Source organism: Taeniopygia guttata, chromosome 1A (genome assembly GCF_048771995.1).
Source record: "Taeniopygia guttata chromosome 1A, bTaeGut7.mat, whole genome shotgun sequence".
Taxonomy (NCBI): domain Eukaryota; kingdom Metazoa; phylum Chordata; class Aves; order Passeriformes; family Estrildidae; genus Taeniopygia; species Taeniopygia guttata.
The window spans coordinates 23,992,650-24,006,534 of record NC_133025.1 but is presented as its reverse complement, the minus strand read 5'-3'; the positions used below and the strand labels follow the sequence as shown (position 1 = coordinate 24,006,534).

General features: G+C 42.8%; 1 protein-coding gene across 2 annotated transcripts in view; it reads left to right on the top strand.

The window, feature by feature from the left end:
- The window catches only part of ST7 (suppression of tumorigenicity 7), a 133,606-nt gene that overhangs the window by 28,572 nt on the left and 91,149 nt on the right, over positions 1 to 13,885 (top strand). Inside the window, exon 1 of one of the 2 annotated variants that reach the window (XM_030257316.4) lies at positions 11,413 to 11,767. The exons of the other annotated variant lie outside the window; for it this stretch is intronic. Coding sequence (XP_030113176.1) covers positions 11,746 to 11,767 — 22 coding nt within the window. The 5' untranslated portion in view covers positions 11,413 to 11,745. Of the gene's footprint in view, positions 1 to 11,412; positions 11,768 to 13,885 lie in introns of those variants that run through there. 2 annotated transcript variants of the gene reach the window in all.

Below are 13,885 nucleotides of genomic sequence, written 5' to 3'. Positions count from 1 at the left end.
GCTGAGTTTCAGTTTGAGATTAATTCCAAAGAAGTGCAGAAAACTTGATATTCAGATTTTAGGAACAAGGAAAACAAAAAGAATGCAGATATATATCCATTTTCTTTAAGTACCATTATTGAAATAAATTATGCACATTCTTCTATCCTTGTTTTCATCCAGGGACACAACAATGTGCATAATTTATTTCAGTATGGGATCCAAGGGATCTATGGTTGAGACAGAAGGATATTTTGATGGAGAGATCGAAAGCAATGGTGAATTCTGGGCCAGGAATGGCTGCAGTCTTTGAGATGGACTTGGATACACAGATTGGATTCCCAGTGGGGCCCAGTGGTAGAACAAGAGGCAGCAGGCAAATGCTCAAACACAAAAGATTTTGTCCGAATATGAGAAAGCATTTCTTTGCTCTGAGGGTGTTCAAACCCCAGAGAGGTTGCCCAGTCTCCATCCTTGGAGACATTCAAAACCCAGGTGGATGTGACTATGTGTAATACACCCCAGCTAGTCCTGGTGGGACAGGGACTTGGACACCCTTGCAATCTCTGCTCCTGGAGGGCAGTTTTGAAGAGGCTCAACACAGGATATGGAGCGAGGCAGACGAGAGGGGAGATTTTTCTCTGGGCTGCATGTTGGGAAAGGCTGGGTGCTCTCTAGCAGGAGGGATGGATGCTGAGAGCTCTGGATTAGGAAGGATGGGAAGCATGAAGGACAGGTCTGGGTAGAGGGCTGGGATTTAAGCTTGTCTATGGCCAGCTGTAGGTACATAGTTTGTGGTAACTGGGAGTGGGGCTGCAGCTGAGCCTCATCCCCAGTGGGCACAGCTGTGAGAAGCAGGTGAGCAGCACTGACAGCAATGAGCCAGGGAGTGCCCAGGGGCACTGACCAACCACCAAAGGGAACAGAGAGCACACAGGTGAAATGCATGAACATGAGGGCTATAAATGTTGGGCTAAAGAAGAAGGACAGATGCCTGCAGCCTTCTGAAATAATAGGAAGTTACTCTGTATGGACAGGCGCCTGAAGCCTTCTGATGTGGGTTGGTGTTACTCTGTTTGGGTTGAAGCTTTCTGAACTTGTACGGCAATACTGTGTGTATTGTGGCTGTCTCCACTGCGGCACGTGCTGCAACAGCCAGGTAGGTAGAACAAGTAGCCACCTTGCTATAACTCATTTCATCCAACTTGGATTTTAGCTTGGATAAAGTTCTGTGAATGTGACAAATTGCTTTGTTTGAACCATTCTCAGAGGATCACTTCACTGTGTTTTTTTGCAAGGCAGCTGTCTACACTATCAGTCACCTGGCCCTGTAGATTTTTGCTTGATCTGGTTTTGCTTTGTGTTTATTGATGAAAGCATAGTAGTCTTTGTTATAAACTAGTGAAGCACTCTTGTTTAAATTTTAATAGCAGTCAAAGCCAAGAAAAATTAAAAGGATTTTAAGGAAAAGAGTGCTTTAACTGCAGCTTGCTGGCCAAAAATTACCCTTTTAGAAAGCTCCTGCCCTGGAGACATCTGGCTCTGTAACAGTACACGTAATTCTGGTGCACTTTGCGGCAGAGCTGAACTGTGACTGGCTATTGCAGTAAGACATTCCAGTTCCTTTCTGGCTTCCACAGTGAACATGCAGTGTTGTGTCTGCCCACTGCCTGAGCCAGAGTGAGCCCTTGCCAAAAGACACGTAAGGGACGTTTCAGCAAGGAGGCTTTTAAAATATTTAATGTTATGTCACAGGAAAATAAAAGTTTTTGGCATTTCTTTGAGAGATGGTTATTTAAGTAACTACATTTAAATTGATTCTAGTTCAAGATAGTAAATGACAATGAAAAGTCTGCAAAGGATTATTTTCCTGGTGAAATGCGAGTTCACATATGTGTTGCTTTCACATATGCACATATCTGTAGTGCAGGGGTAAAGTAGAACCAAGTGAACAATTTTTTTCATAGACTGTATTGTATAAAAAAATTGTTCTGATAAGAAGCAGTTATTTCATACCAAAAGCCCCCCAGTGTTCCAGGGGAATCTTAATTCTCTCTGCACAGACATGAGGAAGATAATTGGAATAAGATACATGGTAAACACACGATTAAAACACCGTGGTAGAAAAGACTACTGAGGTCTTTTTTGTGGGACCTGACTCTGCATGCCAGGGGAGTCTGTCTGCATCTGGCTGGACACTTGATAATACATAGCCTTTTCTTATTCAAGTAACTAACCCTTTGCTTTTCCCTATCTGTAGTGTGTTGTATCAATTTCAGCCAAACACACTGTTACCAACAAAAGTAATGAAGCCTGTAAGTCTTGTTTGTGCCAGTTTATAGAGATGAGAAGATGCCGTATTGGAGTGCATTCATCCAGTGTACAGTTTCTAGTGATGTTTGGTGTGAGGTAAATGCACAGTAATCTGTATTTTATTTTGAAATGCATTTTCTTGAGAATTTTTGTTAAAAGATTTTCACAAGATGTGAGTCTCATGCTGCTTGACTAAAATTTAAGGGACCCACAAGCCTCTGCCCTTGGGGTGCCCACAGGGGTATGTTTAATCCACTGAATACAGGAGGCAAGTCAGTCTTTGTGCTTGAGGTTGTGCTTTGGCCAATCACCAAACCATCTTCTGTGAAGGATAAATGGTATCAAACAGTACTTGCTATCGTGTAAACAGAGCCAGAAGCTCAAGTGGATAAATAACACTGACTACAAGCAATGCTAAGCGCAGCTGCTGGCCATCTAAAGGCGGATGGGTTTCAGAAGCATCAATGACTGATGTTTGGAGGCAATCTCCCTGCCCTGCAGGCTGAGCAGAGCCACATGCTCCTGCTTTGCTGCTAGGTGAAGCTCTTCAGCCTGGTTTGATAACTGATTAGGTGGTATTAAGTAAACAAATCAGGTATGTAGGAAGGGTCACAAACATTTCTACTTGAAGAAAGGAATGTGTGTCCATGCTTAAATTTCTTAAGAGGTAGCGTGTCTCAGATGACAGGGAAGACTTACTCTGGTGAAGTGATGCTTGCTGATTTTACCAACTTTTTGTATCTACAAACTGTGCTCAGCATGATCTTCCTGCCTGGGCTGATGAAGTTGATAAACCCAAGGCTCTCTCTGTAGTGCCACCTGGTACTGGACACAAGCCCTTGAGCGTTCCATGGCATTGAAGGAAGAGAAGTGTCACAGTGCTTAGAAGTATCAGGAGATCACTGGTGTAATGGACATCTCTGCAGCTGCAGGGGGCAAAACTGTGTCTCTCTGAGCTGAACAGCTGCTCTTTAGATGACCTGATCATTCTGGGACCTGTTTGGGGGGAACACCCATAGAAGAGACCTCAGTTTATAGCACGTTTGAAGTGCAGGGATCTACATCTTCTTCCTTTAATTATGGGGTCCCTGACAATAGCATAGCCATCTCCTTTTCCAGTGGTTCCCCTAAAACTCCCAGATGCACAGGAGGCACTTCTGTGTAGCTGTCTGCACCTGAGCTGCTCAGACCTTACTCTGTGTGTGTTCTCTCTGTAGTCACTTGACAACTGCTGAACAGAGAAAAAACCTAATTTAGAAAATCAGTGCTCTCTTACGGTGCTGACCAAGACTTTCTTGGGATGAGTGTTGTGGAGACTGGGAGGTATATCCTCCATGTCTCCTCTCTCCTGTTATGCTGTGAAGTACAGTAGTTCTGAGGGTTCCACCACTCCAGGGGAGAGGCCCTGAAGGGTGATACCAGCACTCTGGCAGAGTGGTCTGCTCAGGGGAGGCCTGCTATTGGTACCAAAGTTCTGAGAAACTTGAATGTTGTAATGTCTGATCATGTAGTTGTCATTAAATTGCCAGTGCCACTAAGCATCTTGGCTGTCTTGAGTTGTGATTCTCCATGGAGTCACTGACCATGTCCAGGTAGAAGGAATAAGCTGTGGTTACTGGTGCTACGTTCTGCTTTGGAGCACTGTGAGAGGAACCCTGTGAACCAGTTAGTGCTATGAGCTCCTAGTGCAGGTCTGCTCTGTGTCCTAAGAGTTTCCACATTGAGTTAGACTCGAGAGTCTGTGCATTTTTCCTTTGTGCCTGGTGCCAGGTGAGGAGGTTGCTGGTACACTTCATTGTAATGAGGAGGGTAGATGCCACCACTCTTTTCAATCCTATTTGCCTTTAATTGTCTACATAAGGTTTCTGTTACTATGATTTAAAAGCCTAATGTTTTCTCTGGTGCTTTGTTCAGGAGGGCTTTTCTAGGGTGTCTGTTGAGTTTAAGAGCCTTTTTCTCCTAAAAGCCAGTGATACAATGCTTGAGTGCATTGCTGGGGCTTCCTCTTCACCATACATTTGTTCCTCAGGCTAGCACTAATTCACAAAAGCCTTTTTTATAACTTGCAGAATGTTGCTTTTCCAGGAGTGGTTTTATTCTTCTGATGTTGAGTGTTCAGCAACTGAGGGTGCTGTGCCCAGGCTTTGTGGCTGGAGCCAGCAGTTGGAGCCTGATGGATGGATGTCAGTGCTACTACAACCTAACACCGATCCCAGTGCAGGATCAGGAGGGCCTCTTGCTCTGGTTGTGTCTCTGACTCACAGAAGCAATTCTTTGTTGAGATAAGCAATGATAATCAAGTTATCCAAGCATTTACTAGTTGTGTGGTTAAACTTTTTTTATTCTGAGAAAAGAGTTTTAGATCTCCAGTCGAGCTAGTGCTGAATGGAAGTAGAGTGGAAGCCCTGGAGTGAGGAGCTGGGACACCACTGAAATGCTGCAACTTGGGAAAACTGAAATCCTGAAATGTGCAGTGTAACTAGTTAAACAGCTTCCAGTGGACTTGGTTTCCCTACTGACTCTGCAATTTTGTTATATTTATGGTTGCACTATCAACTCATTCACATTATGCACAGGAGTATCCATATAGGAAAATAGAAATAAAACTCACAATTGAATTTTTTCTCATGGCTATATTATGGATTCCTTTATATCTGCTATGGAGTATGCTTAACACAGCACCCACCTATCCAGCAGGGATGTGATTACCTAGTTTTGTGAGTATTCCTGTGTAGGCTTAGAAGTCCTTCATTTTTCCTGTATTTGTTATGAAATCATGGCTATTTGTAATGTCAGCTTGAATGTTCACACTGTGTTTACTCAGGCTGAGAAGTAATATAAATTTGATATTCCTCTCTCAATAATCAAACATTTTGCTAATCATGAAGATTTGACATTAGATCAGACATTATTAATGCAATGTTGGCAATACTTGCTACTCCTCTGACTCATTTTTATACATATAAATTGGATATCTGTGTTTATGTGGGGCACACATGTCCCCTCTGATTCCAGTTTGCAAGTGGTTTATTATGTGTTGACCTTAATCCTAATTTTTGATCTCTCAGTCACATAAAAATCATGACAGTTTGTTTATAATAATTTTTTTAATTTGTTATCTACCTCTGTTCACTCTGGCATTAGAAACTTTCATGTCTGTCTCATGTGTGGGCCTGTGGCACAGATCCTTGGAAATTACCTGAAATTAGGATTTAAAAAATTAAAACAAAAACAACAAACAAACAAAAACCCCACACAATAAACAAAAAACAACAACGAACACCCAAAAATATTTCAAGTATTTCCCTCAGTGTAGAAAAGAAACTCCTTTGTTTTCTTCTAGTATTTTATTCTTTTAGAAAGCTAGCTAAATAGCTGATGATTTAAATTAATTTAACAAATAACACTGAAGATTCGCTTCCTTTGTTCCTAAGTTCTCTTTGGATCATACTGAAAGGTAGTGTGTTCTGCTGGAGCATTTTTCTGATACAGTAGTGGCCCCATTTCATCACACATGCATTTGGAACAAAAATCTGCTCTCAGGATTTAACAAGGCATTACAAATGCTCTGATGAGCCATGGGGTTTGATGTTACTGAAAAATAACATATTTGGGTTTGATATGTCATTTGCACACTGGGAGTAGACTGTCTCACTGTGTTGGTAACTGTCTTAGATATTTGTGGGTAAACAGTTCTGTATTTAAAAGGAAGCCGACTGAACTCAAAACTAAACCACCCAAACCGGAACAAAAAAGAGGTGAATCACCATCCTAATCTTTTGACAATAGTATACAGAAGATGAGCTGTACTCTGCACTTACAAAATATTTTTTGCCTTTTTTGCAAGTCTCTCACTGAATGATACAGGGAAGCTTGTTGAAATTTGAGGATTCATTCCGTATCCTCTGCTGTAGGTAATGGGAACACCGTTCTGATGTGTTACTGCCTGATATTAGTGCCAGATATGCAAAGAAATCTAGCTAGACACCTACCCATGATCCACAATCTGTTGTACTCTAGAATTAGGTGCTTAAGCTGGGCTAATAGATTTTCTTTTTTCTTTCTTACATGCATATATGAATATTCTTATATTCTTTACATACGGTTTTCTGTGTGTAATACTCTATTTTGTAACTCCTGGAACTTAAGTCCATTAGATGTGCCTCAGATGGGGGGTGGCCTGGGAGAGACAAAACATAAAGAACGTCCTCTTTTAATGGCTGAGCATCTGCTGGGAGCTGCCTCTCCCTGTCCCTGGTGACTGGCTTGCAGTAATCATGTGCAGAGCTGTGGTGACGCTAAGATATTCACTAAAAGAGATGTTGAAAGGCATGTTATGGTTCATATATGGCTCTTTTTTGAAAAGAAAACTGCCATTTGAACTTCATCTCCCAGGTAAGGGCCAATGCAGACATAAGAATATTTTTTGGTGGCAAAAAGTACTTCTTCAGTCTATCTTGTTATTTGTGTATGTATGCATGTACATGTTTACTCAAAAAGCTTCATTTTTCTAGGCATTGATTGCCTAAGAATTGTGAAGAAAAAGAATTTTTACATGAAATGGGGTTGTATAAATGCGATATGGATGGCACAGAAATATTTTTAAAATCAGCACAATAACAAATAATAATAAAACCAGGAAAACATCCCCGCAATCTGCAGATCAGTCTGCTATAAAATCCTTTGTCTATGTTGAACTGGACAAAGATCTTAACTTCTTTCCTGTCAGCAGTCTCCTTCCTTTCTGTGCCAACATAACAAGGGAATGGTATGTTGCAAAGAGAGAATGCGGGTGGAAAACATCAAACAAAATTTGATAAGACCGGGCTATGAGGAGAACACTGAGGGCTTCAGACAGCTCAGATGTTCAAAGATAATTTCTCCTGTTTGGCTAGCCAGTCTCTTTGTCTCCCTGTCTTGGCTGTGTGCTGTGGTCCTCTGTCAGCCTTCCTTACTCCTTGAGCTGCTCCTGGTTGTCCAGCGCAGCTCCATGTGGAAACTTGCTGGCATTGGCACAAATGGAGCACTTGAGACATTTCATTCCAGTGGAACATACCTTTCTTGGCTCTGAAGGCTCTGTAGTCCAGCCGGGCAGACCCCAGTGGACCTGTGTCCTGCTGCCAGCTTTCCTGCTGGGAAGGGCTTCTCAGGGCTGTCCTCATCCCAGCTGGCCATGGTCCCTCTCTCTGTTGCCACGGCTCCAAAGATGCCATTTCTGGGACACTGGCTTTATTTAGTGATGGAGGTATTGGAAGCATTTCTACATTGGAGATTTGATAGTGCAGCATCAGTGCAGGATATTAATTTTGGTTGCTTGGGGTGTTGTTTGTACTTTTAATACAGGCCCCTGAGAGATGAGAAGCTGAAGTTGTTGCACCATGCTGGATTACATTGATGTAATCATGATGTCAACTTTTTCACCAAAGATGCTTGTTAAAGACAGTTAGAGTCAGCAAAGTTGAGCAAAGCATAAAGCCAAAGAGCTGCAGTTCTGTAATATGTGCTGCTGTTTGATTTCATTTTTTTCTGGAGCATAAAAAACCGCCTTGCAGTATTTTGTTGGTACCATGTTAATCAGTAATTGGTGTGGCAACTGTTGGCAGAACTGACAATACCTACAGAAGCTGGAGGCTGTCACTGCATTTTTAGGAGGGAGCTAACTAATACTACAACAAGCAAAATAAATTACTTTTGGAGGTTGCTGAATGGTGTGGACTCATTGCAGAGTCACTCAGAGGTTTCCAATAGCACATTAAATGAACACTTAAAATTAAATGGACAGTGTCTTAAATCAGTTTTCAGGCATTAAAAACCTTACAGAACAGGGGACTTGGTAAAGAAAGGCAAGTTTAACTAAAAATTCTTACCTACCTTTGAGGCTTACTGAGAGTATCCTGTACGTCCCCTTTAGAGGCTTGAAGGTGTGGGACATGTTCCTTTGCCCTGGGGAGGACACAGGTGAGAATTCCTTGTCAAAGTGAGCTGCTCAGGGCAGTAGGACAGGAGAACCTCACAGGTGGGATGGACTTACTTCCTGCTTCCAGTGTGTCTCCTGTGAAAAAGGAGGTTAAATGCAAATGAAATATTCTTCTAGTGACAAGAGAGGATAATGATTTATGCTTTAAAGGATCAGTATAAGGCACGTGTACAAAGCTGTCTCTGTTGGTAACTCAGATTTCCTGCTTGCACTGTTTTTATAGAACGAAGTTACTCTAAAGCAGAAATGTAGATCTATGTAAAGAAATTAACGTTCCATTATCCAGCTTCATTATTAAAACTCAAACTGTGCTTTAGGGCTTAGACACATGTGTCCTTACAAAACAAAGTAAAATGTGAATATTATTTTTCTGCAGTGAAAAAGTAAGGAATAAAGAATATATTCTCCAAGAGTAGCAGTAATTGAGAAGTACATCTCTTTCTCTGGAAAATGTGAATGTACAGAAGACAGCTTTGTATAGCATATGTTGTTACTGATTTAAATATTTCATGCTAGTTTGTGGTGGAATGTATGGAAGTACATTGTAAATTAATCTAATACTTGAACAATGTCTTGTGCACATTGTAAGCAAATCACAGTGGTGCTGGCTGCAGATTTCCTTTGACATTTTATGTACACTAATTACATTATCTTCACTGCTGCATAAGGGAGAAAAAACATTTGTTGACCCTTCTTTGCAGTATAAACCAATAGCTATGTTCAGCATTGGAAACAAATCCCTAATTCTGCTAACAAACTGAAAGGTTATGGTCTTAAAAGAGTAGTAGGTCAGAAACAGATTTTAACACTTTTGCAAAGTCATTTGACAAAATATTTTAGGTAAATGTGAAAGAATTTCAGAGAAAATCCTTCGGTGGCCTGTAGTAGGTCACCTTTCCCACCAGTAACGTACTGACCTGCCAAGGCTAAGACTAATGAAATAGATTATTATGAAATCCTTCCAGAGATACTGCATGAGTTGTTTAGGCATTCCAACTACCTATATGCGTCAGTGTACCGAGAGCTTGGCAGAGAGCCTGGGCTCTGTGACACCTTCAAGGATGTCATTGGAAAAGCCCTGAGGTTTTGTCTCTTCCTTGGAAACAATGCCGTGGGAAGGTCAGATCTGCTCATCAGAGCAGAACCTATTCTTCAGCCATTGCATGAGTGCACTTGGGATTTTGTTCTAGAGACCTATATTCAAAGGTGCTTGGGGGTTTACAGATACATAATAGACTCATTTATTTTGTGAACTTGCCTCAGTTGCTGGAAAGTCCTGCCAAAACATACTTTGTTTGATGCACTGAAGCTTCTTATCAACCTGTTTTGACTGAAGGAGGTGTTAACTGCTCTAAATAGTCAAAATTACTAATTCAATTCTATGGACAGCAAACCTGCAGTCTGTAAGAGAATTTGTGCCACTGTCATGGTCAAAACCAATTTGGATGTGGCTTCTTGGTGCTGTGCATCCATGCATGTGATTTCAAATAATAATGACAATTGAGCAGCTATTAATTCAGGTGCTTAAGTACATATTTGAGGACATCTGGTTAATTTAAGGCATCTGTGGGTTGATTTGAGTCACTATAATTATGAGCACTGGTATCTTGTCTGCTGATGGAGACTAAAATCTGCCTGTTAGAAAGTGTTGTGAGATGTCTCGCCACAAGATATGGCCTCTCTCCTTTCTTCCAGCAATGAAACACATGTAAATGTTACCATGAGCTTGGTGGCCCTAACTATTCTTACGGTGTGTACAGAACACAAAGCTGGCTGTTCAGTGTGTGGAATGGAAAGCAAGGAAACAGCTGAAGAGCATTTTGTGCCAGCAGATGTTAACCAGGAGAGTAGCTTTGTGTGCCTTGTAGGTGACCTTCACTGCTGTGGGAAACACAGGCTGTCCTGTGTCCTTCAGGCTGCAGTGATCCCAGCCAACACCCCCTGGTTCCCTAATGATTCCAGCATTCTGAGCTCCTCAGGTGGCAGGTGCTGTCAGCCTTCAATAGGACTTGTTTTTGTGGCCTGCTGCTCATGGTGGTATTGGGTATTCTGCAAACTGCACAAACCCCCCTGGCATGCAGAGCAGCAGGGGTGTTTGGGAATGGTTAACCCGCACAAACTGAGAAATGGGAGGAGGAATGGTTGCTTGCCTATAAGTGCTTGCCTTAATTGACCTGCATCTATCTCCTTTCTCCTCATCCACCAAAAGTACTTTCCACTGTCTGACATCTTGGGAACTGCATGTACATGTTCAATGAGACTTTGCAGAAATGTTCTTGGTTTTGCCCCCTCTGGACAGCCATTCTGTGGATGGCTCCCAGTGTCTGGTAGCTTCCTGCTTGGCTCTTACCAGCACAAGACATGCAATTCCTTTTGTCTGTGAGAGGACCGAAGGAGTGAGCTTAGGGCTTTGTGTCTGTGTTTGAGCATTTTTCAATTGCTAAATTTCAGGAAAAAAATAAGCTTAGTACACTAAATGCTGCACTTGCAGATGCACACTAGATCTAGTTGGTTTTGAAGAATAAAGAAGAATTAAGGGCAGTATTTCTTTGGTTGCTAGGATGCCTTTTTTATCATTGAATTCAGTGTGCTCTGGGTTTTTATTTTTATTTAGATGTGTGACTCATTTATTGTGGTTAGAGCATTGTTACAGTATATTGACAATAAATTTAAGTAAAAGAGACAATTGGCTAACACTTTGATGGGAGAATTAGGTCTGGAGTGTAGACTGGCCCAGGAGTTTAGTATTTCTTTGAGGGAAAAATAATAGAGAGTTCGTGATAGAAATTTGGGGTTATTCTTTACTGAAAATGTTGTAAGTGGCATTTACTAGGATATTTGTCCCTGAAATGTACCCTTTTTGCACAGAGACAGTTTGCATCTTGTGCAGCTGAGAAGAGGAGCACGAATTCAAGGGAGATATTTTCCTGCTAGCATTGCCATCCGAGGTGGGCGCGTTAGCATCACCGAGGGCTATAGATGTCTGGCTCTTTGTCCTCTGCTGTTTGTGACAAAGGAATTCCCATCCGAGTCGCCGTGCTGTGTCCGAGCCCTGCGAGTCTCTGGGTGAGCAGCAGTCGGTCTTTGCAGTGTCCTGACGTCATCCCGTGTGTGCTGCGCTCCGCTATTGTCTTGGGCGAGCCGGGCTGGGGATTGCAGTATCTGCTGCCGGTGCCTCTTTCTGCTGCCGCCAGCGCCGAGGGGACAACGGCCTGCCCTTATCGCTCGGATTTAAAACACAGCCTCCTGCTCTTGGCTTCCTGTAGAAGGACCTTCACTGCGCTTGCAAGGAAAATCTGTCTGCGGTGTTGAGCGGAGGAGAGAGGAGAATCTGGCAGCTTGGATAGCCTGGACTGCATTGTCTGGCTTCGTGACCCCTGCTGTGTAGCAGTCTCATCCCCTCTCTTATACGCTCCCTCTGTCTTCCACTCTTTTTTCTTCTTTCCTTTTTAAAATAGCAGCATCTGGGGTGAGCCATGTTTGGCACTGAATCGTCATGTAAGTAAATGCATCCCATTTACATCCTTTTTCTGTTGAGAACAGGGCTTGTTTTATCCTTGCTGTACCCGCCTCACTTGCATTCTCTTTGCCGTAGGTCGTTGGCTAAAAGCTGCGGTCCTTGCCTGTTTATGGAGGGATGAAAGATGCTGGAGGGGAAGCATCTACCTCCTAACTGTGGGTGCATCCTCGATGCAAGGCAGCGTAGGGCTGTCGGCACTGCTGAATTCAGGCCACTGGAAGATTGGGGAGAAAAGGCAGTTTTGCTTGAATGTGGCAGTTGATAAGAATGCATCTGTCAGTGATCAGGAGCTGCAGACACTCTAATGAATGCACTACTCAGATGGTACATTTGGGGACTGAGAATGCTGCAGTGTTAGATGGGTGAGAGCTGGGGGAAAGTGATTTAACCAGCAGGACAAGACTGCTATCTCATATCTGTCTCATCTACTTCGTTTCTGTTTCTGGGAGAAAAAAGGCTTCTCTGCAATCCCCCCTGCCCCCCCCTTTCCCCCCCCCATGACTGCAGAATCTGCAATTAAATTAGGTGGAATTTTAAATATAAGGTGAAAAATGCAAAAGAAAAGGATAATTTCTTTTTTTTCTTCCTCATCTTTGTGCTGGAAGATCTTAACTGAGGCAGTCTGCTGTATAATAGCAGTGCAGATGCATGTCATTGAAAGCAAGCCAGTTTTGCTTCAATAGGAACAACAATTACCTACCTGGCAAATCTGGCTGCAGAAGAAGGCTGGAGGTTTATGTATAAATAATGTTGCTGGTGATAGTGTAGCTGTGTGGGGACCAGTCTGATCCAGTGACTATCAGATAACTGAAAAATAGAAAACAGTTGGTTCGTGCTGTATTTTGTGCACAAAACAGCACTGGGTGTTGAAAACATGTCTCATTTGGATATGAAGTGATGGTTTTCGTAGAGCATTGTCACATTCAGCATGGTGTAATGTCTCCACACTTCTGGGCTGGGACCTGTTCTGTGGCTCATCTCTTCCTAGGAAGTGATAAGAGCATTGGGATGCCTCATAATTATGCCTTCTTGGCTGTCGAACCCCTTGCTCCCAAAGGGTTAATTGTTTCTGTGGTCAGGCTCTGGCAGCTCCCCCCTCCTCTGCCACAACATCCAGTCAAGGTCACACAGCATAAAAAACAAAATTTGCCTTTAGATTTCTTTTGTTTAGGGATGCATTTTTCATGCACAGTTGTAAACATGTCCGCAGCTCTGGGTCATCAGAGCATGAACAGAGATGCCAAATGCTGCATCTGTTCCACCCTGACAGATCTGTGAGCCCCAGTGTCTGTGGGCTCTACTTCTGCAAAATGCACATGAATAGGCTTTGAAATCTGTGCCCTACCTGCCCTCTAGCAGAAAGCCATAGTATGCACTCAGATTGTTCAGTCTTGTTCATTTTTGTGGTCCTTTTTTGGTTTACAAGGTGCATTGGCTAAAGTCGCAGGGGTTGTGCACCAGCAGCTATGGCTGCTTTTTGTTTCCATGGTTCTCACAATTTAGAAATGGGTGATGGGAGCTTCCATATCAGCTACTACGTGTTTCCCAGAAGGGTCTAGAAACATTCTTGCTTTTAAAAATGGGATTAAACAGAACATGGCTCGTTGATTTAAGCAGAGGCTATGGTCAGTCTCTGCCTGAACTCTCTGGCCAGATGAAGGCAGTGTGGTGGCCAACTCCCCTGTGCCTCTGCTCAGGCCTGAACTCCCACCCAAGAGTTCCTGTTTTGGCTGGACAGGCCCTGCTCACCTGCCCGTGCAGGTCAGCGCTTGCGTAAGCAGCCCTGCCCTCGCCCCTGCAGGAGGAACAGTGGCTTTGCTTTCAAAGAAAGAAGGTTCTATCAAAATTACTTCAGTCAAAATGCTAAGAGGTTTTTTGTCTTCCTTCTCCTCCTGTCTCCTTCATATTTCCAGGCTGTCAAATGATAACAGTGCTACTAATTGTTAATGTTTCTGTCTGGCTAGAGCATCAAATAAGACAAAAAAGAGTCAACATTATTTGGGCATTGGAAATATGACAGAAGCCATTGCTGCTGCTGCTGTCCGAGAAGCATGAAATGAGCAGATTACAGTTTTTTTTTAATCCTGCTGTTTACC